The sequence below is a fragment of the Denticeps clupeoides genome, chromosome 17, assembly GCF_900700375.1.
Source record: "Denticeps clupeoides chromosome 17, fDenClu1.1, whole genome shotgun sequence".
Classification (NCBI taxonomy): Eukaryota; Metazoa; Chordata; class Actinopteri; order Clupeiformes; family Denticipitidae; genus Denticeps; species Denticeps clupeoides.
Window position 1 is genome coordinate 17,180,108 of NC_041723.1, and position 27,776 is coordinate 17,207,883.

The 27,776-nt window shown below is 40.8% G+C and overlaps 1 protein-coding gene and 1 non-coding gene across 2 annotated transcripts; one reads left to right on the forward strand and one right to left on the reverse strand.

Annotated features, from left to right (window-relative positions):
* Window positions 1-11,100: 11,100 nt before the first annotated feature.
* On the reverse strand, window positions 11,101-25,209 carry nat10 (N-acetyltransferase 10). Its single transcript, XM_028958239.1, has 29 exons — window positions 25,074-25,209; window positions 24,847-24,965; window positions 24,676-24,767; window positions 24,260-24,431; window positions 23,709-23,831; window positions 23,558-23,619; window positions 21,439-21,553; window positions 21,254-21,361; window positions 21,024-21,157; window positions 19,829-19,922; window positions 19,628-19,726; window positions 19,130-19,266; window positions 18,837-18,961; window positions 17,784-17,934; window positions 16,581-16,677; window positions 16,374-16,490; window positions 15,942-16,043; window positions 15,780-15,854; window positions 15,568-15,684; window positions 15,337-15,470; window positions 15,173-15,221; window positions 14,931-15,027; window positions 14,298-14,408; window positions 14,043-14,215; window positions 13,833-13,952; window positions 12,527-12,625; window positions 12,374-12,447; window positions 12,134-12,214; window positions 11,101-12,048 (listed from the first exon to the last, which is right to left on the reverse strand). Exons 2-29 carry the CDS (start codon window positions 24,958-24,960, stop codon window positions 11,946-11,948), a joined length of 3,075 nt encoding a protein of 1,024 aa, XP_028814072.1. The 5' UTR covers window positions 24,961-24,965; window positions 25,074-25,209; the 3' UTR covers window positions 11,101-11,945.
* On the forward strand, window positions 16,101-16,172 carry trnaa-ugc (transfer RNA alanine (anticodon UGC)). Its single transcript has one exon. It is a non-coding gene; the product is annotated as a tRNA-Ala (tRNA).
* Window positions 25,210-27,776: the final 2,567 nt, after the last annotated feature.

A 27,776-nucleotide genomic window follows, 5' to 3' on the forward strand; every position in this document is an offset into this window, starting at 1 on the left:
CAAGTGGTCAGAATGGTGCATTCTTTCCTGAAACTACCAGGCCAATAGACATGACCCGTCTTTACAAAGTGTCTTCATTTAATGAACATGTGGCTTCACACTGTGCAGCCTGACCTCTCATCACACCACACTACACTGCTAATTAATATAACCGCTAATGAATATAACTGACTTGTGAGCTGATCTCTGGTAATGAGGATCTTCTCCAAACATCATAATCAAAATAGATTTCCTTCTTTATATTTTTACTCTTATAAGGAAAAAATATCATTTCTTGTTTTTTATTAACATGCTAGCATGAATTTGATGTATAGCATATATATCTTATATTATTTATATTTAATCATTGATATTTCACTGTTGACTGCTATTCTTAGTTCTACTGGTAGAAAAAGGCCCATCATCCTGGTCAAGATGTGCAAATATACTTGTAAATAAAGTCCTAACAGTAAACTGTATTTTATAAAATATGTCATTATGTAATTTAATAAAGATCTATATTAAGATCTTTTTAAGATAAGACTCACCTGAAGATAAAATAGTAAAAGCATAAAATGGGCTCCCCAGAGTAATATTCATAAACGTCATGTTTGAATGACTGGTCGACCAGCCGCTTACATGTGAGCAAACACTGGACTAATTCCCTGTGTGAAATACAAAAGGGCCAATTATATGCTAATCAGTGTGACTCAGCATTAGCCTGCGCTGGTGGTCACAGGGCTTTGGCTCGACACCAGGCCGCCCTGCTGACGAACATCCTCAACTTCATTCAGCCGTGAAACAAACATACGCGCACAGCTGTTTAACTGGACAATCATTATATCATTTTTAACAACCATCTTTCTATATGAACCTGAATTGGGACAAGAATTTTAAATTAGAAACATAATGCAGTGATCCAGATTCCTGGTGAAGTACTAAAATCTGAGCAAATAAAAACCAAAATTCTCTTTACGACTGATTCAACTGCTTAGGTCTGTGATTTTATGTACTATTTACTACTGCAGTGAAATATTTTTTATTATTATATATGTATATCTCATTTTACCAGTATTAATTTCATTTTATTCTAATCATTGGTTTGCAAGTGGCAATGTGTGCATTTTCACTCATTTTCAGATTTCTTAGAATGAAGCAGAAGCGACCCCACTGGCACCTCCGTCTTTTTGAGCAGGGTTTTGTTTAAAAATGAACTTCCCGAGTGACACCATTAATTCTGGAGTGCCCTGCCCACACACCCCCAGACTTGCCCTGTCCCTGTCCACTTTCCTCCTCCTCCAGGGTGCCAAACTGTCTTTCTTAATCAAATGTACATTTACTAGTTGCCCCAGTTGAGGGGACATCTGCTCCATGCAACCAGTCAATATTGTGGCGCAGTTCAAAGCATGCCAGTTCATTAGCTGTGTCAGCTTTACAACCAGAAGGTAACGGCCTGAAAGTGAACAGCGACAATGCGGAACAATGGCCACCTCATTAAGCAGTGATTTATCATGAGGGGAAGCCCTGTTTAACCTTTGGCCAGCACCAGGCTCCCTCCTTTCTCAAAGCCCCCATTGTGAGGGTGCTGAGGTCTCTGGCTCTGAAAAAAGGGGAAAATATGATCAAGTCTCCTTTTTCCTTCATTCCTTCTTCCTTTGGAAAGTATGCAAGAGCTTTTAGATTTCTTCACTTTACACTGCTGAGAAATTCTTTTTTACTGTATTTACTGGCTGAGTATCATCACCTCAATCATTGGGCCAAATTCCAAAAGATATGTTGTGTGTAAAAACCGCATATCACCAAAAGGACATTATACCCACAGTGAAGCATGGTGGTGGCAGTATCTCTTGGGTTTTCCTTTTTCAACTAGAAATGGGGCTGCAGTCAAGGTGGAGGGAATTATGAACAGTTCTAAATACCAATCCATTTTGGCCCAAAGCCTTTAGACATCTGATTGAAAGCTGAATTTGAAAAGAAGTTTCACCTTCCAACATGACAGTGACCCAAAGCAAACATCTAAATCAACAAAAAATTATACCAGAAGAAAACTACAATTATGGAATGGCCCAGCAGGAAAAGATAAGACATGCTATGATGATAGACTCCTAGCTAGGAAAACTAAATGCCGTTATTAAACCAAAGGTGCTTTAACTAAGTAAGTATGTCAGCTCATAGACCATCAATTGTAAGTGAGACTTATATACTAATTTGTCTTAACGTGCAATGATTTGATCATCTTTATGATATTGGCATCATTTTCTATGTCCTGAGATGAGTCCATCTTGCGTATAAAACGCAAGTTTGTCTTTGTGAGTTAAACGTCACACAATAGAGGTGCCCACTGTGGTCCATATGGCCCTTTGTAAGGCTGACTGACTGCAAACTGGGGACGAGCCCATGTGGATAATGTATCACCCATGATTAGTAAACGGTTTTGTTAACAGCGCATTGTAAGGAAAGAAAGGACCGGCACGGCAATAAATGGGAACAGTTGGAGTGAACGTAAAAAAAAATGTGAGGGGTTCACTGTTTTGGATGGTGCCTGCTGCTGCTGATGCCTTCATCCGTCACAGCTCCACCCCTTTCCACCACCCCCATATACCCCCTGCCCTCCTCCAGCTTCCATCTCTGCATCCTAACAAGGCCCAGTCAGTCACACCACCTGCTGTTCTGCATCCACATCGTCACTCCTACTGATGGATTGAAGAGATGGATTCCTCAGTCATGTTTCCCCTTCTGAGTTGCAAGCTGACAGGGATTCAGGAGGTCTGTGAAAAAAATAGATCAGCACAGTGCAGATCAAATCAGTGGTTCTGAATAGACCTGCTGCCTAGTGGAATCATGAAAAACATTAAAATCTTTTAATACAATTTCAGAAAATTAGGTATTGGAACCCAGCATTCCAGTTGGGCATTGTCTACAGATGGCAATGCATTAACAAGCAATTAAATATACCAATTATATTTTGTATAGGCAAATCCAAATCCTTCTAGTTGGGTTGCCCTGCTTGAGCTCTCATGGGGCTAACGGAGTGTTAAATGGGGTAGAGGACCCAGCCCGGATGCCTGATGCAAGAGCAATGGTGGCAGAAGGTTGCCGGTTCGAATCCCGATCCAGTGAGGTGCCACTGAGCAAAGCACCGTCCCCATCCACTGCTCCCCTATGGGTGGGTGCCTGTCATGGCTGCCCACTGCTCATGCAGGGTGATGGGTTGTTGTTGATGGGTGTTCCTGTGCCCTGCCTGAACTCTCATGGGGCTAATGGAGTGTTAAATGGGGTAGAGGACCCAGCCCCGATGCCTGATGCAAGAGCAGTGGTGGCCTAGCGGTTAAGGAAGCGGCCCGGTAATCAGAAGGTTGCCGGTTCGAATCCCGTCCCCACCGTCCCCATCCACTGCTCCCCTGTGGGTGGGCGCCTGTCATGGCTGCCCACTGCTCATGCATGGTGATGGGTTAAATGCAGAGGACAAATTTCACTGTGTGTGCTGTGTGCTGCTGTGTATCACAAGTGAAAATCACTTAACTTTTAAACTTAGATAGTGTGGCAAACCCAACTTCTTTTAGCCTGGACAAGGCAGAAGGCCAGAGAAGAAACCAGAAGAAAGAAGGTTGAAGGGGCTGGGGAACCAGTGTCCCATCTGGACAAGCAGTTGTGTAAAAAAAGAGGTGTACATAGTGTATTATAGTGTTCCCGACCAGGGATTTGGTGTTGACAGTTTGTGTTCCCGATGCCTTTATTGTGTTCACCTGATATTAAGTGTATAAATGTAGCCTTATTTGTCTAGTCCTCATTGGGTTATTGTGTTTTTCACCCTATTGCTGTATAATTTCTCCGCACACTAATATATTTCATATCAATCACAGGTTTAGAAGATTCTGTCACGGTCACAGGGATTTCAGTGAAGTTCCACTTTCTTCTTCTGTATTAACAAGTACAAAGTATTAATTAACAAGAACAAAGCAATCTGACCCAAACAAGCTATTTAAAAGCTGTAAAAGATAGGTGGAGTAATGACATCTGAAGAATTGTGGCAGCACAGTTGTAACGGTCTCACTCAGCTGTCCAAACAGAAGTAAACGGGGAATCTTTGTACAGCCCATTCGCATCTACAGTCCTTGTTCAGAATTCCTGACATTTCCATTGCCTTTGTATCAGATTTTGGCTCATTTGATGCAGAGCTCTGAAAAGTGGGGATTTAATAAAACATGAATGGGGCTTTGGAGGTTTTTTTTATTGATTTCAAATATCTCTCTCTTGTTGAGAACAAATTGTGTGGTCTGATTGGGCAGTTGGCTGAAGTGTCACTTGAAAATATCAGGAACGTTTTCTCTGGACCTCCCCCTTCTCTAAGTTGGCCATGCTGACTTTGTAGTGAAATTTGCTTTAGCTGGGTAAGTATATGAAGTGTCTGAGAACTCACATCACCACTGCCACCCTCATCATACACACTTTAACAAAAGTCCATGTGGGTGAAGGAAGGGGGGTTGCAGAGCTGGTCAAGTCGATTCTGCAAACACACCCATCCAATGGATCGGCCATCTTCTCAACCACTCCAATTACCCTGAGCCTGTGTTGAGAACATTAATGCATTGCTCCTTGCCAGTACTAATTCTTTTAATCCCTTACATACATACAAACCTCACATTCTGGACCCCCATCTCATTCTGCTGCCACCCAGGCAGCTGAGGTGCAGGAATGGCCACCACCAGCTGTGAGAAAAACTGCCTCCTTCAAGTCTAAATGCGCTAATGAAGAATATGGAAATGCAGAGGGGGGCTTATGGGATTAGCCCTTGTCTGACAGTAGCCCTCCAACCCTGCTGGTGCTCTAATACAGGTGTTCAAGAACTGGCATTAAGAGGTAAACTCATGTTGGGCAATTCTCACTGGGATTGTTTGCTGTACACTGTCATTTGTAGTTTTGTTTGCTGCCTTGTGAGGAGGCTGTTTTGTGCTGTGGGACCACATAACATACGTAGATAGGTACACACTCTCATATACTCCGAATATTTACTGTTGCTAGTTACGCCACCACCGTAATCAGCACTAGTGTCCCATTTATATGTGAAAGGTGTAGGTTGGTTATTATATAATCTCATTTTATCTCTGTTCTAGCTCTCGTGGACCTTAGTGTACTTTTTGACACCATAGCTCATCACATCCTGTTAAATCAGCCTGAATCAAATCAAATTCAGTTGTGATACACAGCAGCACAGCACACAGTGCACACAGTGAAAATTGTCCTCTGCATTTAACCCATCACCCTGAGTGAGCAGTGGGCAGCCATGACAGGCGCCCGGGGAGCAGTGTGTGGGGACGGTGCTTTGCTCAGTGGCACCTCAGTGGCACCTTGGCGGATCGGGATTTGAGCTGGTAACCTTCTGATTACAGGGCCGCTTCCTTAACCGCTAGGCCACCACTCCCCCAAATCCTATTTATCACTCATATGGAGTCAGTGTTGGGCCCTTTGCTATCCTCATTGTACATATTGCCTCTTGAACAATTAATTAGTAGCCATGGGGTAAACTTTCACTTTTATGCAGATAACGTGTCACCTTTTTGGTTGTGATCTTTAATGTTGACTGTCACAGTCAAAATGTTTTCAGGATGGCGTACTTCCACCTAAGAAATATTGCTAGGGTTAGGAACTTTCTCTCCATCTCTGATGCAGACGAATTAGAAAATGGATTCAGAAAATCCAGACTGGACTACTGTAACTGTTTTCTGTTTGGTCTGCTGTTTCACTGAATAAGAATAAAAACCTACCTACACATGTAGCTATGAATTTTATAAAGCATTACGTGGTAATGGTCCAGACTTGTAGTAGTAAGCTACTAGTCACCCATAACCCACCATGATCCCTTCATTCTGTGGGGGAAGACTTGCTTATTTCCTGTGCTGACCAGAGGTGGGTTTGTTCCTCTTTCCTCTCAAGTTTTCTCTCTTTTCAGGGAGTGATTCCTTGCCCCTGTCACCTTTGACACAAAGCGTCTCACATTGGAACAGTGTATAATTTTACTGTACACGTACACTTACATGGACAAGGATTGGCATGCACACTTACAGATACCTACAGATCCAGAATTCTCACTGAGGTGGGTCTGCAGGAAACTGTTGTGTGCAATTTTGCAACATAGAATATTTCAAAAAGTCAAAGACGTCATTATGACAATCCACAACACGAACAAAAGAACAATTAGAATCGGCAAACAGTGGAGACGCAGTTTAAGAGACTTTAGCGAGGTGGTGTGCTTCATAGCAATTTGGAGATTAATCATTTTCTCTGTCCTGATAATGTAGCTGGTATTATTTGATTAATCTATTTACCAAGAAGCATCTCACGCTATCAACATGCTGAGGTGAAAGTAATGGAGTTTATTACAGATCTTCTCATATAAATGGAGGGATGCATTTCAGTTCAGATCCTAGAGGATTGACCAAAGTAACCCAGACAAGTCCCAGAAAGAAATATCTTTATAGACTATTTTGTACTTTTGTACTTCTACGGACCAAATGTTATCGACCCCTTCTTCCAGCCATGATATCCAAGATGCATCCATTCCCCCTCACCTTCAGTCTCCAAGCAAGTCTGCGAATGCGTCACCAAACTTGGGCAATGACAGAAGCAAATATATTCAGGACAAAACAGAGATAGATAGATAAATAAATAAACAAACAAACAAACAAACAAACAAGGGAAATTTAATTCAAACTTTGAATATTTATACTTATCCAGAGTGATGCTTTCATGTTACCATCAATGAAGTAATCAGTTCTGGTTCACTAGGTGTGTGCCGGAGTTAAATGGTTACACTAGATTTATAAGTGTATTTCTTTTTTTGTGTCTTTTATTTTCTTATTTTCTAAAGACTTTTATTTTGTTTACCTGTATTCTGATGTGGGTGAGGGAATTATAACGACAATCAGGGTGTTTGTTTAATTGTAGAATGTTAAAATGTGTTAATGTTTCTGGTTATGTCAAATATGTTTCTGTATTTTTGTTTGTTCAATTTATGATTATTATAAAAAGTTATGTGGGTTCTAAAACTTTGATCACCCCCCGAAAAGTGGTTGGATGCGGCCGTGCCCTTGGGTTAGTGGGTTGGAGACCCGGTTTAGTCCTCTTAGACACATGGCATGAGCTGTGAGAGGTGCGTGGGGTTTGTGTGTAAAAAGTTATTTCTTCTATTTTAATTTATGTACATATTCGGAATATTTTGCATGTGTGTTATTTTGGGAATATTTTTTTATGTTCTGTTATTACTGTATATTGTAGAGAGAGGTGCAGAGAGACGCGAGTTATGACGCGATGTTCTGGCGTGACCTTGCTTTTATACAGGTATGCAATATTGTAAATACTTTATGTTAATGTTTAGTCCTCTTAGACACATGGCATGAGCTGTGAGAGAGAGAGGTGCAGAGAGACGCGAGTTGTGACGCAATGTTCTGGCGTGACCTTGCTTTTATACAGAATACAGTTTGCACGGAAAATCTCGTGGGTCTCGTCTCGTCATTACGGTTCAAGAAAAGAAATAAAAAAAATTACACAACGCAGAGGAAGAACCGCTACATATGAATAAATCGTTTTATTCACAGAGGCAGTGAATAAATCACCACTGGATCAGTGGTGACCTAGCGGGAAAGGAAGCGGACCTGTAATTTAAATGTAGCAGGTTCAAAATTAAAATGCCAAGGTCCCCTTGATTAAGGTACCATCCCCACTCACTGCTCCCCGGGCGTCTTTCATGGTTAAATGCAGAAGACACATTTCAGTGTGTGAAAAAGCAGCCGTGACCTGCTGAGGCAGGGACTCCACTAAACCAGGAGTATTCATGCTAGTAAGAAATCTCCAGACATAGACTCTTTGCTAAACCACCCTCCCACCCACAACTACAGGGTGGGCCATTTATATGGATACACCGCATGGTTGGTGACATTGAACACATTTCATAAGTGGTCAGAAACTTGTAAATAACTCATGAAAGAATAAAGTTATGTTAAAACCAAGCACACAATTGTTTTTCTTGTGAAATTACCAATAAATTTGATGTGTCACATGACCCTCTTCCTATTGAAAAAACAAAAGTTGGATCCAAGATGGCCGACTTCAAAATGGTCACTATGGTCACCACCCATCTTGAAAAGTTTGCCCCCTCACATATACTAATGTGCCACAAACAGGACGTTAATATCACCAACCATTCCCATTTTATTAAGGTGTATCCATATAAATGGCCCACCCTGTATAATCTGCTCTTCAGTGCAGGCTCCTCCTCCCAGACCATAGTCCTGTAATACCCCTGGCCCACCAGGTGGCACCATATCCTGGTTTTGTTTTTCTGTCAGCCCTAAACCTCTCCTCATGTGAGGGTCCTAACTATTCTCGTGTTTCTGATTATAAGCTCCCATGGCTTGACATGCCCTTCTCACTCGTCTCATGTGTATGTCTCTGCTGGTCCTTTTTCAGTTCAGACCTCGCCTGAGAGTGATTTCAGTTGGCTGTGCCCATTTAGTCCTATTTATTATGATGTATTGCATTATGATTTTCTCTCAGATGTGACAACACCAGACATCATCATTTTATTTATATGAAGCCATACAAATGTAGGTTAAATTAAATATACAAGTATAGGTGTCCCAAAGGACACTGGACCTTTTAGCTCAGAAAAGATCAGTACCATGGCCCAATCAGCAACCAGTCAGCTTCACAGGCCATGAACGTCCCATGCGGTAATCAATGATTGACAAAAAAGCAACATGGCAAACGATTGGAGCTCAGCTGACAGCTTCTTCCCCACCGCTCACAGCAATTAATGCCTGCTGGCAAGAACAATAGGCTGACATTTTCCTTTTTCTGGACGAGGGAAATTAGAGGGAGGCAGCAACACTGCCCGAGTCTGCACCGTGACCAGGAGGGGGAAGCTGAGTACCGCCATTTCTAAAAGTATGCCTGGTGTCGATGCTAATGATTAAAAGGTTTTTAAAAAGGATATCCTCCATTTCTTCCGTCCTCCAGCTGTTAGGGATTTGCTTATTCCTTGTTGTTTGAAATATTTGTACATCAAATACAATTATGGCATTTTTGCCATAATTGTTTGTTAGGATCATGGTGGAGCGTATATGATTAGGATGACGGCCTGATCGCAGCACTTTTGGAGTTGAGTTGGCGTTTTAAACATCAGGCCATACAGCTGTGTGTTAAAGTTATAGTTGGGGGGTTTGCTGTGTCCCTGTAAGAAAAAAAAAAAAAAAGTGGTGTCACTGCCACAATAAAGTGTCTGGGAAGTTCAGAAATCTTGAACATAAACATAGAGGCAAGTTCATAGCAGAGACCACCCCATTTGAAACACTGACCTTATAAATTCAGCAAATATTTAGCATAAATATAGAGCAATTTCTGGAGGTTGTAAAACAGCCCCACAACACCCTCTGCTGGCTGTAGAACATTAAATTATGTATTACATTTCAACTTTGATAAAGTATTGCTTTTCGCACAGCCCCTTTGTTTTATATTTGCACAAAATAACATTTTATATTTCATAATCAATTTATAGAATAACATATAGAATAACTTTTTGTCATATAACAGATACAGAATTTCTAAAGAAACATTTATCATTTTAAACCATCTTGGTCCCCAAATTTCCCACATTCCTCTGAAGGCCTAAATTAGTCTGAGTTCACCTAAATGAACAATGAAAGGCCTATTGCGACCCCCCCAATTAAATAACATTAAAAGCAGAGCATCAAACAAAGCTTTCTTCTTAGCTTCGGTGATGAATTTTTAGTTCGTGAATTAAATATTTAAATGCGGTGTCATGACAACTCTGAATTAAAAAAAGCAATGGCCAAGGATAGATCACATTCAGTAGGAAATTCTTTTTCTATGAATGTAAATCAAACTAACGTCACACGCTGTACGCTTCACCCCACTGAAAAGCTATTGTGCGCTGCAAACTACGACCTAATGCAGATCTAAATGCATTTGAAGTTTGTAATGCCCCCAAATCGCTTTCCAATGTGTTCCCCTTGTTACTGCTTCACTTCTGTATATATATTTTAAATGGGGCGGAACCTGGGACTAGTCATTGTAGCATTGTGGCAGCAGCCCATTCTCAGCCTACCCTGAGAGCTGTGCAAATTCCAGCGGCAAAAGGGGTGCAGAGCATTCTTCGCCTCCCTTTGTGGCACCTATTTGTTGCTCATAAAACAATATTTAGGTTGAGACGTTGCAATGGGAGCGTCACCTCCCTGAATAGAGCCCATTCATGTGGGGTGAAGGGTGTAGCGTGGGTCTATGGGGAGGTAGCGTGGGTCCCTGTGTTCCAGGGAGGGGCTGTCAGTTGTTCGAAGGAGTGGCAGAAAGGGGAGCGGGCTGCGTCCTATGCTTGGGTTAGGATCGGGGTGATTTAACTGCATAATCGGATTGAAAGTGAGCCGTGGTATTTATGTCAGTTCACATTTCATCAAATGGCTAGTGTGAATTGAAGTCGACAGTACAGAGGGTTAATCCAGAACTAAAGCCAAAATAATTAGGGGCCTACTCCTAATCCTCTCCCCTCGGCGTAGCTGCCGTGAAGAACATTACAATAAGGCAACGTTCTTCTGTGAGCAGTCCACAATGTCCTACACTTTTGAATGGGCCAATCACAGCCAAGAAATAGAACATTCTGTTAAGTGTTTATTTTTTAAGGAAAAAATGATTAACCTGACATGATATATTTTCCTCAGGGGAAACACCATGTTCTAGACTGAAAATACCATGAACTAATTTGAAACATGATAAGATTTATTCCCTGTATCCAAATGGACGGAAAAAAAAGTGAATCATCTGATCTTCTTCAGTGGAGATTTTCCAAATTTAAAACTCCATCCGTAAGCCATCTTCTTTTATGAGTCCATCAGACTTTAGAACCATCCCCACTTATTTTAAAGTGTAGAATTTCATATCCTTGCTGTCAACATTTATTAGATTTTACACTTATGTGCTTTTAATTTTGTCTTAATATGAGGTAACAGTTTTGGATTTACAGGTTTACTTTGTCGATTTACCCTGAAATAGCATTTTCAGAACTCTGCAAATTGCACTAAACAATCAAATGAATTTCACTGTTCAGTCATATAATTTATTTTTTTTTATTTCACGTATTTGAGCTGTTCCCATAAGAATGACACTGGTGTCACATGAAGGTCTAATTCATTTAAATATGTAATTTAATTATGTCAGTGCATTTCATGGTGAGCAGCAATGAAATGAAGTGAACCTTCAAAAATGTCCTGAAATAGTTGAATACTATAGTTGAAGTTACAATTGAGTATAAATTATTTAATGGCAGGGGTGGCCTAGTGGTTAAGGAAGCGGCCCCGTAATCATAAAGTTGCCGGTTTGAATCCCAAGCTGCCAAGGTGCCACTGATCAAAACTGAATTGAATTTCCTGGGTGTCAGAAATAAGTTCATGCCAAGAAAAGGACAGTTGGGTAGTTAGAATATCTGTAGCTCTGAGAGGCGGAACTATTTCAACAAAACCCTGTATCTATTACAGCAATTCTAAAATGATATTAGAAAATATAACACAATCCATATTTAAATCACAGTCAACCCTACTGCCTTAGACAACAAAAATACAGACGCTGTTTACACTGAACAGAACAGGCAGAGTGGGACAAAAGTGGACATAACCGCATTCAAACACGAGCATACAGTAAACAGAGTAAAAGCAGATGCATGAACAGCTTTTAATATGTAATATGTTAATCCGGTAAGACCAAAAACAAAAATCATGTGAGAGTTGTTCCCCAGTTTAAATAAATGACACTTCTTTCTCTATTTGATTAACATAATGTAGCAGAGGTAAAAATATCATAAAATGCAAAACTAAAGAATATTCTGAAACATTTACAGATGTTTTAATGTAAAGGTGTTTGGACAACTGACAATAAAAAAAGCCAAAACTGATGAGGGGCTGTTATGGTTTCTTCCCAAATTTGCCATGTTTGCCTTTGTTCTTTTTGAACTTCTTGCCCTCCGGGCGTTGCTCCTTCGTGCCATCAAGTTTCCTTTTCTTGTCACTGTGGGAACAGAAATGACCAGTTGCAAATCAAAAAAAATTAAAACCAGGTATCATTCAATCACCGTTGAGCCTTTTTCTCTCACCTCTTGATGCTCACAATGGCTGTGTGACCGGCTTTCTTCAGCACATTGTCCCATTCCTCATCACCACCCCGGATCATGTATCTGTAGAACACAGTCAGTGCTGAGTACAATGAATCTGAAGAGTTCAAATGGTATTTTCATATTTACAGAATAGGATAAACTAAAAATGCAACCGCGAAAATACGGTGTTATACACATATATTTTACACACACAGTTCTCATTTTACACCTCAAACGTACTCTGAGAGATCCATGCCCTTTATCTTCTCCATGTCCTGTTTGTGTCTTTCCTGGAACTCTTTAGCAGCTTCATCCTGAGGACACATTTCAGTTTTTACAATTATCATCATTACACTCGTACAAATACACGCATTAGTGCAGAAGGTTTTATACCAAATCTTCCTTTAATGTCAGAGAAGTTGGCTCCATGGTAACTTCTTTAGAAGCAATCATATCTTGCTCAACAGCCTTCTCCTGCAGGCTGTTAAAAAACTAGATAATGGAAGAAAAGGTTTAAAATAAAATTGATGTTAATATCACAAAATACAAATATTTTTATAAAAAAAAAAAAAGACTGCCAATTTCATTATAACACGACTTAGAAAGTCACCTTCTATTTACATTTACAGCATTTATCAGCCCTTATCCAGAGTGCCTTACAATCAGTAGTTATAGGGACAGTCCCCAGGGACACTCAGGTTTGTCTTGCTCAGGGACACATTGGTAGTAAGTGGGTTTTGAACCTGTGACTTCTGGTTCATAGGTGAGTGTGTCACATGCTAAGCTACTACCACCCTCTCACAAAACAGCTTGTGATTACTGATACTGCACTTGTTATAGGTAACGGGTGGTTGTAGCCTAGTGGGTAACACACTCGCCTATGAACCAGCAGTCACAGGTTCAAAACCCACTTACTACCATTGTGTTCCTGAGCAAGACACTTAACCCTGAGTGTCTCCAAGGGGGGACTGTCCCTGTAACTACTGACTGCAAGTCACTCTGGATAAGGCCATCTGATAAATGTTGTAAATGTAAAGAACAGAATTGATTTTTAGAACCATGTGCGGTTTCCAAATATTAAGTTGTCCAGCAAATAATGTTGAGCTGTTATGCATTATCAAATGCAAGGAACTTTCCTTGTGCTTTATATATCCTTCTTTCTACAATACAGTCTCATTATAGTAAGTTAAATATTCAAAAACCAAATCAATAACAGCTTGCAATACGAGTACAAGAATTAAATCAACGATTACACATTTCAACCATTTTTATCAAATTTTTGTTGATAACTGGCCCCTCCGTACTATTGCAGATATTCCATTCAACAGCAGCCATTTCTGCAGAAGATTTTTTTTAAATTAACCTAAGCTTCTGAAGAATAAAGTATTCTTCCTAGCGTGCAAAGTCACTCCTTCCCATGGTTTCCTCCATTTTTTTCCTCCATGGGAGTTTTCTAGGGAGTTGCTTTTGTGTCCAAAGAGGGTCTAAGTTGGAGGGGCGACATCTGTACTTGCAGTAAAGCCCATAAAGACATACTGCATGTGTACGTTGTATTCAGTAATAGTCATATGACAATGAGACTATTTTGTGGGACTTCAACACAATGTGCTTATTTTGCATTTGGATCGGGTAGAAGATTATCCCATTTACACAAAATCCAGTCCTCAAAAAAACAAAAGACATGCACAGAATCCCTCACCTGCACCACCTTGCGGATCAGACGGTTAAACAAACCCATGAGCTGAGAGCTCGGCAGCTCAATTTCCTTCTCCAGTTCGTCCACAGACTTATGCTGCAGACCAATACCCAACAAGAGAGCCTGGAGAAACAAAAAGGTACAAAAAAGAAAGTAAACTCAAACATCTAACCCGATAGAAAGCGGGACAGAAGGTGCGTTATAAACACTCACACACTGAGCAGCTGAAAGAGAAACCTCGCCCAGCTGTTGGAGGAAGTACATGCGGGCCGCTGCCGGGACCAGGTCCATGATGAGGTGGTAGTCCACCATGCTGCAGGAGTACATCTCCAGGCGCTTCAGGTCGTACGGGCTGAACTGTGCGGACAGCTCAGCGCTGCTGAGGGCTACAGATGGTGGCACGTTAGCATCAGTGACTCCTATACAAGCAGCATATCTACATGTCAGGAGATGATTGAAGAAGCGTACTGGGGGGCCGTCCATCTTTGACGCTCTTGTTCTGGAGGATGTTGAGAGCCAGAGCTGGGGAGAAGTTGTGGAACTGGTACGAGAGCAACGACACGAAGCGGCGCCGAAAGTCTGCACAGAATGAAGGGTGTCATTCTTTCATAATGTCTGACCCTGACAGTCAAATATGACTGAAAAATAGAAATTACAAGATGTGCCGATCAACACTCAATGTCATGACCATATGTACTCTGAAATGTCTGTGAAAAGAAGTAGTCAAAACGCCTGAAAAGCTTAAATTAAACGACAGTGTTTCTTCCTCCAAGTTCGCGCAGCCAAAGGCCGAGTAAGATGGAGCCATCATCTTCAGGCAAAGACCATCAGCTGTAATTTACACGACTTATAAAAAGGAGACACGCGGCTGCGGAGGCGCTGGAATATGGAAGCAACGTGATGTGGTTCACTACATAAAGCCAGCAAAGATACTACAGACCTGCGACAGTTTTAAATGTTGTAGTTGTAAACATAGAAAAAAACGTTTCTTGGCCAGTCTTATGGGAACTATGTACTTCATATTATACATTAGTGATTTCAATGACTTTTCCAGGTTTTCCAAAAAGTCCAGATTTTAGAAGCCTTGCCAATAATTCTCACCTTTCCAAAATGCCAAAAGCCACTGGTTCTGCTCGGTTTCCTCTTCTGCGTGCAGTTGCTTAAGCATCACACAGGAGTGCTCCCCCGTCAGGTCGTTCTAGGAATGACAGCATGGCTCAACATCAGACAGATGTCAAGCAGACCATATAATACAACTATTTGATAGTATCTTAATTATTGTGTTTTCATTCTGAATGTGATCATCCTTCAGATATTGCAACATAAAAAGTGTCTGAACTTACAGGCGTTTGTCTCAGGTAAACAGGAACAAATCCAGCTTTCTTCCAGAATCTGAAAGGAAGGAGAACACTAAGTTGTTGGGAGCGTTAGAATTCATGCTTCCAGGCATGAAATGCTGAATAAAAGATGGGGTTAAAGAGGGGGGAAAAAAAGGTAGAGGACTCACTTGAGCAGCTGTGGGGTGAGGCCATAGGACACCCCCAGGTAGTCCAGCCTCTCGGCTCGTCTCTCACTGGGCTTCAGCAGCAGTGGCGGCAGGTCTTTTCGAGGAGAGACCGCTTCCTCGAGCAGACCGACAGCCTACACATCCAGATCCGGCCACAAGCGCACGTTCCTGATGCCGTTCTCTTTAACAGCTTGTCTTTTATAAGTGTGTGATTGTGTGCGCAGTTTTTACCTCACTGCTGACTGTGGTGATCTCATGGCTTTTGTTGTGCTGCTCCTCGTCCAGCAAGGGAAACTGTCCTTCGTAATACTGCTGGAGCAGCTGCAGAGCCCGTGACCCGTAGCCCATCTTTAGCAAATAGACGAGGAGGGTGGGGGTGGAATAAGGCCACTGTACTGCATGCGATGTATAATATTATTAATTATTTTTTTCATTCAGCTCACCCCCTGATAGTCTGGGTTCACTGCAATTCGTACAACTCTGCATCCAGAAAGGCCACCAAAATCAGGATCTTGGAACTGGAGGAAGACAGCAGGAGACGCATGATGCCACACAAGCTCACATTTTGCACAGGGTGCCACCTAGTGGCAGTGGTGTTTCCTCACCTGTTCTGACACAGTCCAGGGAATGAGGTCCCCTGAGGCTTTCTTCCCACGGGACAGGCTGCTGAGAATGGACTGGCGGGAGATTTCCCCCTCCAAACACACCTGAGGACAGGTGAGCGAGACAGAAATGTCATGCGAAAACCAAGACAAGCGGCGTGTGGGCATGTAGCTCAGTGGTAGAGCGCATGCTTTGCATGTATGAGGTCCCGGGTTCAATCCCCAGCATCTCCATGGTGATTTCTCTTTTGGGCAGTGGTGGCCTGAGCAAAGCACCGTCCCCACACACTGCTCCTCGGGCACCTGTCATGGCTGCCCACTGCTCACTCAGGGTGATGGGATAAATGCAGGACAAATTTCACTGTGGGCACCTTGTGCTGTGCTGCTGTGTATCACATGTGACAATCACTTCACTTTAAACGTTCTTCAATTTACCTGAACTACTGCTAGCACCTCGGGCAGGGAATTCTGAGAAGGGGGCATAGGAGGGAGTAGGCAGAAGAGGTGGTGGGCAGGGGCATCTGACAGCATCTGAAGATCATTGGGTGAATTCTGAAGGGGGAATAAAGAACAAAAAGTTTAACATGCAGATTCAAAGATCCTTACTACATTAACAAAGCAACATAGGCTCTCTGCTTTCACCTTATAGTGGGAGGCCACATAAAGCGCCATCAGTCTCTGAAGGAAGGCCTCAGAAGCCTTGTGGTAGCAGAACAGCGTATCTCTATTCACATAATATCTGCAGAGGTCAAGGCTGAGGAAAAACAGGAAAAGAAGGCCACTGCACGAGCCAATTCCAGACACTCTACTGAGATTCGGGTGTAGAAACGTCCAGCAACTGCTGATTCATTCATCTCATCCAAATGTAACCCACATGCACACCATGAAAGGGTTTCTCAAAATGAACTGGTTTAACTTAAAAACACATGTTGCAAAACCCTAAAGAAAATGGAGTCCATCCACCAAGTTGTTTTGGAGGAGAACAAAAAGACAATGAAGCAAGGATCTTTTTACAATATTCAGATTAGCAATACAATACTGTTCAAAAGTTTAGGGTCATTTAGAAATGACAATCGGTGTCTTATCTTCAAAAGCTTCATTCCTTATTGGAAAACAATTTTGAATTTTTTTTTAGTACAGTTGAAAACAGTTGCACTGATTGAAAGAACTGACCTTCACGCTGGTTGAATTTAATGTGTAATTCAATGTGGGTTCAACTACATCATTATTTCAAACTTCATAAAGGAATATTTATTATGACTGGTGTAGTTTTTCCCGATTCAAATCAACTTAGTTATTTTCCATGGAAAAATTATTTTGAAATGACAGACACTAGTGTACATGATTTATCTTGGCAGTTTTGGATTGTAATTTATTAACAATCTCGAAATCAATTAGCACTGGTATTGACACTTAAATTCCAGTTTTGCTTCCGTTGGTTCACGCAATTTGTCGGCAGACTACAACAATTTTCAACAGGAATTGCAGCGGGAAGCCTCTCCCCCGGCTACCAGGAGGACCCAACGTTTAGGTGAGAGACACGCTTTATGCATAATTCTGCAGAATCAAAAGATGTGATGCTCTCTGAAGGACGAAGTAGAATGACCAAAGCACTTTACACCTTTCGGCATTTCTGGCCACTGCAGGACCATAGGCAGGCTAGGTGAACTCATGTTAATAGTACATAATCTCACAAAATTCCCTCAGGATCATCTTATCTTATCGTCATGATAAGGGACGTTTCAGGTGTTGATATAATGGTGTGCAAATGAAATGCAGGTAAACACAGTCGTTCCTTTTGAATGACTGAATGTGATCATTTGCTGTAGATAAAGGTGAGGATACAGGTCACATGTCTGAGGCAGGGGGCAGCCGGAAATGAGGCGTGGGATGCTCAAACAGTCCAGGCACAGAAGGTCATTCAGCCACTTCTCCACAGGATCACCAGGAGCGTAGCGGATGGACTCATGTAAGGACACCTCGTGAAGTGTACGGGCTTTATTGGGAAAAGAAAGAACGGCTGTCACTGTACATAAAAGAGTATGATTTAAACAATTAATCATGAATTACCTTTCTGAGCCCAGAATAATACAAACCCATCTTTCAAAACAACAAACTAAAATAAATTTCAATTATGCATCTGCCAGAATTTGTCAGCAGATAAAAGCAATTTTCAACACTCAGCCTCTGACCACACACACATATGTACATATACACACACACCCACCCACCCACAAACCCATCTTTCAAAACAACAAACTAAAATAAATTTCAATTATGCATCTGCCAGAATTTGTCAGCAGATAAAAGCAATTTTCAACACTCAGCCTCTGACCACACACACATATGTACATATACACACACACCCACCCACCCACAAACCCATCTTTCAAAACAACAAACTAAAATAAATTTCAATTATGCATCTGCCAGAATTTGTCAGCAGATAAAAGCAATTTTCAACACTCAGCCTCTGACCACACACATATGTACATATATACACACACACACACACACACTTACATGCATATTATCTATGTGGCCCTGCAATATGGCCTAAAATGCATATTGAAGTATAAATTTAACCTCTGCGCTAGTGAAAGTGAAGTAATTGTCACTATGTCACTGCAGCAAAGCACACGGTGACACAACGAATAGTGTCTTTGGTCTTCAACCAATCACCCTTGGTGAGCAGTGGGCAGACATGAAAAGCACCTTGGCAATACAGAATTCGATTTTGAGACATGATACTGGATTATGAGACATAATGCTGGAATATGTACGCCTAGTTAGGTTTCATATATACCAAGATAGGAGAAATGAAATAAAATAAATTTTTTACTTCCTGCTGTGTAAGTTTTTGACTGAACAAATCTTCAGCGTCCCCCATGACAATACCTGCTGCCAACCTGGCTGTGGTGGTGCTCCTGTTCTCTGCTGAGAGCTTCTGCTGACTGTCAGCACTCTGCTGCCTCAGCTGCTGGATGAGTTTGAGGGACAGAGAGCGACCCGTGCCTTCATACCTGCACAGACACAGAGAATAAGTGAAGGGTAAGAGGAAAAATCTCGAAAATTGCGATTTACACACTTGTAAATAATACACACAACTGATCAACTTGTGTAGCGCTTTGTTAAACATATTCCTGTAAAGAGATTTGTGGGAAATTATGAGGCATTTGGCATCTACTGACCCATTAATAGTGGAAGCCATGAATACGAGATAGGGACCCAACAGGTTCTTCACCAGGGGTAGGGGGATAGCTGCAGCTTCATCGATCACCAACAGCTCCGCCTGGCCCAACTTCACAGCATCAGCAGGGTGGATATACTACAGAATAAGAGGGGATTTTTCTTATATGTTCATTTAGGTGCAGCAGTTAAGGCATTTTTTATCAGTTTCATTCTTTACTTCCTGCTTTAAAATAAAATAAAGTCATTGTTTCATTTATAACCATGATGGTTGCACACTGTCTACTACAGCTTCAAAAATCTTCAATATTTTAACAACAATCCAATAATCTAAATAGCATAAACAGACATTTTGCACAAACATTGATTCGAACATTATCGAAACACAGTGTAATACAAATATAAGATGAACAAGCCAGAAAACCCTTCTAATTAAAGTATTCAAATTTCGGACATCTTCATGAAAGTATTTGTATTAAAAGGTTTTGAGCTCGACTCACCTGAATGGTCTGTCTGTGTTCTTTAAAGATGTTGACTCGGACAACAGCTTTATTAAACTCTGGGTTGAGAGACTGAATGATTTCATAATCCAAATGTTCCTGTAATGAGTGAGCCAGACGACAGCAGAAGACCCATGAATAAAAAAAAAAAAAAAAAAGAAAGAACCCAGGAGCACATGGATCTTAATAACAGATAGTTACCTGATACTGAAGAGAGTCAAAACCTTTAAAAATGAACTCAAACAGCGTATGCAAGTTGTCTGGACTGGGAGATGTCACAAAGATATTGGAGTAACTGTAAACAGGGGAAAAATCATTTGTGAATGAAAAAAAATAAAATAAAATAATGAAACGCTAGGGGTGTTAAATTTAATCTTATAATCGATGCACGTGATTGCAGTTCAGACCATAATCCATTTTATCGTAATGATGTTGCTTGGTGATTTTCTGGCGGCGGTTAGAACGTAGTGCCGGTAGTGAGTGTGGCTGCCTGATTTGGGTACAGTGCCACTCCGGGTAAGAGTTTCGCGCTGCAGCACCCGCCGGCCTTGTTCTCGCTCCGCACTCATATTGGTTGAACTTTGACTGCCGTGAAGCATTTTTACGTGACCATTACCATCATATCGAAATACACGAAGTGGGAATGGAGGAAAAGCTGATCTTATCAGTCTGTGAGTGTACAGAGTTCTGCAACATGACATTATAGTTTAGACAACCACATGCAGTGTTCAGTCTCAAAGCAGCTTTATATTTGCTCCAATGAGCAGAAAAACGGTCTGTGTTCAGTCCGCTCTCACCTGACGCCACGGTCATCTAAACTTGCCGTTTTTGCGGTGTCAGGTGAACGCCGACTGAATGCAGACCTATTTCTGCTCGTTGGAGCAAATGAAAGTGTCCACACGGGTGAACAAGTATAACTCAGGGGTGTCAAACTCGTGGCCCACAGGCCACATCCCATGAGTTCACCACATACAGAGCTGCAATTATGCCTGGTGACAAGCCCTGTATTAGATTGTGAATGATTAAAATGTGTGACCATCTGCCATAGCATAGAGATCAGAGTATGGTCTTTAGGACAATTCATTTCAGTGTTCAAGGTTGCAATAGCTTATAGTTAAAACATCAGTCATGATACCACCCCATAATATAGCTCATTTGCATATAGTTTTTGCAAGTCTAATTACCCACCTAATTGCACTGATTAAACCTGAACTGTACCGAATAATATTAAAGCTGACAATTACAATAAAATTTTAAAATAATCAGACGTTCATGTACCTTTTATATTTGTTAACTTTTGGGCCATACCTCCATCCACCACAAGTTAATATGTTGATGGAAATGCTGAGTTGTGTTGGTGTAGCGCGGGGACTGAGAGTGAGAGTGCAGACTGTACCCGAAAGCCACTGCTCCTGCTACGGCCAATCCCAGTGCGGCGGATTTACCGCGACCTCGAGCCGCAGTCAGGGCCACGGTGCTTCGCAGCGTCTTCTCTGAAATCGCCTCAATGAACTTCAGCACTCCCTTGGCCTGTAAAGCAAGCAAAATTTCTGAATATTCCCTGTCCCCGGTACGCACAATCACCATCACAATCACAATCATTTACTAAATAAAAGGGGGCAGGACCTGGTCCATGGTCTTGCAGCGGTTCACCAGGACCCCCACTGGCTGAGTGTCCTGCAGCGACTCCTTCAGGTCATTCAGTTCTTGTTCCCTTGGCGACAGGTTGTCATCCTGCAGAACATCTTTCTGGTCATTCCATCCCTCTGAACCACAAGGCAGCACCGACATACCAGACAGGCTCCTCCTACCTGAGTTTTGGGTGGGAGCGGTTTGATATTGACGATATGGCTGGAGATGGGCAGGATGTTGAGCTGGTCATCGATGGCCACACAGGTCTTACAGGAAGCCAGAGACAGGATGAACCTACATGGAGAAACAACTAGCGTTGTACTATAAACTTTACTATTACCATCTTATCATTGCTCATTAAACCAGGCCATCTTGCAGGAACCTTATAAATTTTAATACAAATTTTATTTGTGATAAGTCAATCATCATGTAACAAGTGATTAATTCAACAGATGACAATTATTAACTCACATGCTCTAATCTGAAATTAAATAAACGTTTAAAGTCTGTTTACTTTTCTGTCCCACATTTCTCTGCATTGTGAATGTCAGTGTATGTGTTTTTTGATAAAAAGCATTAGAACACTGCACTGTATAACAGGGGGATGCTAAATGCTTAATTTAAACCTGAATAAATCTCAATCAACATTACAATTTCAATATACAGGATTTATTGCAAAAATGTCGACTTTAATTAGACATGCCAGAATTTCTTTCCTTGTGAGCAATGTAAAATTTTTTTTTTTTTATTCCACTAATTAAATTCACTAATTCTGTCTGAACAAAGAGGGACTTTCCATCATCACAAATGTAATATTTCCCAGCAGGATGGCATGCTCTGCATAATACTGACACAAAATTGCATTTTGGGGTCCTCTGCAAAATAACCCATGTATTAATCAACTATTGATTTATATTCATGCATGGCACAAATTCATCACAACAAGATGCCACATACTAAATTCTGTTAATTTGTTGCAAATTTGTTGTTCAAATGAACAACATATTTGCAATTTCCCTCAAGATGAAAACAAATTCTCCCAAAGAATTGCTTACCTCTAGAAGTGGAGAGTAAAAAAAAGCAGTAATTTTTTCATATCAGAATGTTGCTGGTTCGAATCTCGAGCCGCCAAGGTGCTACTGAGCAAAGTACCGTCACCACACGGAGCAGTGTCATGGCTGTCATGGTTGCCCACTGCTCACCAAGGGTGATGGTTAAATGCAGAGGGAACCTTTCATTGTGGCAACCGTGTGCTGTGCCGTGTGTCACAATGACAATCACTTCACTTTCACTTTATTTCTCCCTTTGAAGAGACTTTTTACTCCACTATATTATGCAAAATCTGTTAATTTATGAGATATTACATACACAACCGTTCTTATAACTCCGCATGTTTTTTTTTTTTTAATAATAATTAATCTTCGCAGCTCCCTCCAAAGTCTGGCTCTGATGCTTTTGTTTGCTGAATTTACATTCGATTTACCCATGATGACCTTGTCCAGAAAATAAAGAATTGAAACATGGCTTTGTGCTTAGAGCCCCACAACATGTTCAGTCCTGTAGCATGTAAAAGTGTAAAATCAATAAAACACTGAACTGATCATCCATACATACTGTAATGCCAGGTGGAGGCAGTGAATGCTGGGACAGGTTTATTAAAACCCAAAACCACATGATTTCAATACAACACACAGCTCTGGCCTAAAAACTCTCTCGTTCTTTCTCCCCTTCCCATGACTCCCACAATTACGTGAATCCTCTTTATCATCTCAATAACTATTTACAGGCTATCACAATATACATCCATTCATATTAACAGCTCATTCTAAGCTTATTGTGCATCTAATGTTTCTAAAACCATTGTGGTTGTTAGTTAAGACTATTAATATCTGATCAGCTCAACAACAAGCCTTTTCTAACAGCACACAAACACAACTACTAAGAGAACAGGCACTGTGTTTCACCGAAGGGAAATCATTTTGCTTAAATGTCTTGTGGCTTTTAAAATCATTTTAATTAATTCAGACTAATTAAAAATTATTTCTGTTAAATGTTCTGCCAAAAGTGACAGTCTCTCCACCTAAAATTAACATGTACACCATTTACCAGAAGCCTCTATCCAGAGCGCCTTAGTAGTTACAGGGACAGTCCCCCTGGAGACACTCAGGGTTAAGTTCCTTGCTCAGGGACACAATGGTAGTAAGTGGGGTTTTAAAAGGAGAACTTTTACTGCAGTAAAATCTAACCTTATCTATTTCTACTTTAACAGTCTTGGATACTTTGTCCATCGCAGCTTACCTCTCATTGAATCGTCCCACAACATCTTGGTGCGCTTCTGTCCTGTAGCGGGAATGTACATCCTACAACAAAAAAATATGCCGTTTTCACTCGGACCGGGTCCGGAAACAGGATTCGAGGCGACTCACACTACCCGCATTCTGAAACTTACCATCGTCATCGTGTAAAGCTGCTTCAATGAATTCATGCTTCTCAGCAAAATAACCACAATTCCACCTCCCTCCACCGTCTCAACAGTTCGTGCCAGAAGGTTAGGCGTCAGAGCCTCAAAATCCTGCCGTTCGTGGGAAAGTGGAGAAACACAAGCAGCAGAGAGATGGGGATGACACTTAAATAACAGATTTATCCAAGCAACAGGTCTTCCAACTAGGAATGGGCCGAGACACAATTTGTCCAATCTGATCATATCCTGACACAAGTGACCTATTTATGCTTTAATAGTATTGTTGTTGCTACAGGGACATGCCTATTAAATATCGCTCTGTTCACAGACAGTCCTCCTTAGTTCATTTGCCCCCGTTAGGGGTTGCCACAGCGGATCAACCAGGTTGGATATCTTGCATAATCTTTTCCTTTTTAAAAACTTCAATATAGAAAAATGGCTGAGCGTATGACGAAGCCCTGCCCCCGGTCACGTAAATGATGTTATAAATGGGAACCGGGTGCTGATATCGAATCAGACCCATGCTGCTTTTAACATACCTGCAGGACGCACATGCCGTAAGTGTTGCCCAGGATTTTGTGGGTCTCGTTGTAGTAGCAGTAGCGGATGCTCGTGGCGGCAATGAAGAGTTCAAAGGGGTCATCCTGCTTCAGGTTCAGGGTGCCCGTTTTAATCTTCTTCTGCAGCTGGCGCATCCGCTTCTTTCGGTTACTAGCAAGGAGAAAGATTGTTATAAGGTTGCTTATCGAAAAACACAAAAATTGGAATCACCATCAAGCTACATCGACATCACCATCATATTAAAATCAAAAACTAAACTGTCTGTGTTCGTTCATCTAATGGGTTGGAAGACATGCTTCTTCTAAATTCTCCAATTATTTTGAATTCACTAAACCAGGAGCCACTATTTCTGCCCACGATTCACTGTCTCAAAAAAATACCCAAAGATCCAGACCTGCTGAATCCCAGCTCCTTCTTGTAGCACCACAGGACAGAAGGACGTCCTCGAACTGCGGCTTTAGACAACATGTGATGCAAAATGACAACCTGTGCGGCGACATAAAGACAACGTTATTTCACCAAAGATTAGACGGAAAGACTACACGGAAGATGATCTGCGCCCGACCTGGTCCCTGCCGTGGTCTCCGACGATGACGAACATCGTGCGATGCTGCTGCAAAACTCCATTTTCGATCTGGACTCGAATCCGATTGTCCACCTTCTTCCGAAAAGTTGCCATGATAGCTGATTGGAGCAGACAGAGAATCGGATCCACCAGATAAACAACTGCGAATCCTGCAGTATTAAATTAGCCACGCCGTTTCCTTTGCAAGGTCTTCTCGCACGTCTTACCTCAGAGTTCGGTTCAGTGTGACAAATTCAGTAGAAATACGCTGCGAACATTGATCAAAAAACACCAAAGTAGCTTTTATCTTGCATGCTGTTATTTTCACGTGGAGACAACTTCGGAAAAGGACCCCGTCGCGACGAAAGAAAAGGCTGTCCAAGATTATGCCTGAACAAAAATAAAAATGAAAGAAAATAAAATATAAAGGCAATATAATTAAAGAGTTAGCGTGGGTGCTATCTATTATAAACAAATATTTTAACAAATATTTATTCTTTGGCTTTGTAAGCTGTGAAAGAACTAAAAGAAGTCGAAAATAACTAATGAATTCCCTTTAGTGTGAAGCTCAGTGACTATAAAGTCCAGTTATTCTCTAAAACATAGGTTTCAAGTATAAGGTTTATATCGATCTATTATTAAGGAGCGGCGATATGAAGCGCTGATAACAATAAACTACAGATCCCATAATGCAGTGCTTTAGTGACTACAAAAACTACAGAGTCCATAATGCATAGTCCATGGTGCTTCAGTTGCCAAGTAGTGTTGAACAAAGTCGATGCAACGGTGTTTCCAAATGCGCACTTTGCTGACAAAGTTCTCACGTCGCTTTAAAGCAAAAAAAAAAGAAAAGAATTTCGAGCTGCTTCACAACCCATTTGCCATCGACTGCATCTTCAAATTTCTAACCTGTATTGTTTTTTTACAGGATTTATTTTTATGTAGAGAAAATATATTAATGTATTTAAAGTTTAAGTGTATTTATTTCGAAATAATGTTTGTATATATTCACATTAAATCTGGATTTAAAACATACAGAATGTATGTCTTTTGTGTGATGTTTAGTATGACCATATTTGATCATCTGTCTGGGTAAGGTTCCTATTTTTGTGGGTTCAGGCCACACTGCAAAGACAAAAATCCAAGGGTGGGAAAGGGTTGGAAACTAAAACGCAGTACATTCATTTGAACCCAGAACTGTTTCCCGTCAATTTTTTTGCTGCTGTAAAGTTCTGCTGTTTTTCTGCTTTTGCTTCAGTGAACGTTTATATAGTTTAATAGATCATAGTTTATATACTTTATATAGATCAGATAGTTTTAGTGATATTGAAACCACTGTAATATATGCAGACCCTCAGCTAGTATCTGATATGCTGTTTTCATTGTTTGCACTCTTAGTGCCCTGACTTGCGACGAATTTTAAAGACATTAATTTACAACTTTTTTGCTGTTTTCTTTGTTCATGCGCTTGGTGTTGGAATTTAAGTTTTGTTTAAGAAGATTCTGCATGTTACATGCAACGTGTAAAGATCTGTATATCAACAACAACAACATTTATTTCTTATATAGCCCAAAACTCCATTTTCGATCTGGACTCGAATCCGATTGTCCACCTTCTTCCGAAAAGTTGCCATGATAGCTGATTGGAGCAGACAGAGAATCGGATCCACCAGATATTGAAACCACTGTAATATATGCAGATCCTCAGCTAGTATCTGATATGCTGTTTTCATTGTTTGCACTCTTAGTGCCCTGACTTGCGACGAATTTTAAAGACATTAATTTACAACTTTTTTGCTGTTTTCTTTGTTCATGCGCTTGGTGTTGGAATTTAAGTTTTGTTTAAGTAGATTCTGCATGTTACATGCAACGTGTAAAGATCTGTATATCAACAACAACAACATTTATTTCTTATATAGCCCAAAATCACATACAGTATGTCTCAATGGGCTTTGACAGGCCCTACAGTTGACACCCCCCACACTTGACCCTTCTGCACACAAAAAAACTCTAGGAGGAAGAAACCTTGGGAAGGAGTGATACAGAGAGGGACCCCTTTCCAGGGTAGTGTGAGCCTGCAAAATATATTTTGTGGGAGAATAAACTATTTAAATAGAAGAAATTCTGCACTGCCCCGTTTCGGGGGGCTTGCGAGCTCAAAGAAGAGAAGTAGGGACACATAAAGAGGTAAACTTTACTTTAAAATTAAAGTAATTAGGGCTGGGAAGTGACAAACATGGATGTGGCGCCACCTGGTGGGCCACACCAGGTGGCAACCATGGCAGCATAAAAGACCTTTTGGATGAAATTGAGATATATAAATCAAATATTTTTATCATTAATTGACTAAATAAAGTTATTTTAATTATACTCATTTTAGAGTTATTAAAAACTAATGGATTTATAGTTTTTTCGCTGTAAAGTTGGTGAAATGTCACTTATGCCCTTATGGTCATCATATGTCAAATCATACAGCAAGTGTTATTATTATAAATTAATTTGTTTCATCAAACAAACCAATTGTCATGCTTTAGTGAAGGCACAAGCATAGACTGTTTATATAGGTGTAGATGAAAATTCATGTAAAGGCTAATTGGACGTTAGAAAATATCAATAGAGCAAAATCTAGTGATATTTTACGTGGTGATATTGTATTGATACATCAGGAACAATAAAAATCAATATTTCTGTATATAAATTTAGTCCACCAGGTGGTGCTCTCGACGTGAAGATCATATCAAGACCCATGTATTGTGATATCCTTGTCAATACACACTCCTATTAAACAATGAGACAAACAAGGATGTCAATTCTGAAAAACTAAATGTCAAAAAAAAGAAGAAATGGATAAGTTGTATATGCACTAAAAACATGACAATGTTATGCATGTAATTCCATAATGACACTTTGTGGCAAAAAATACATCCCAT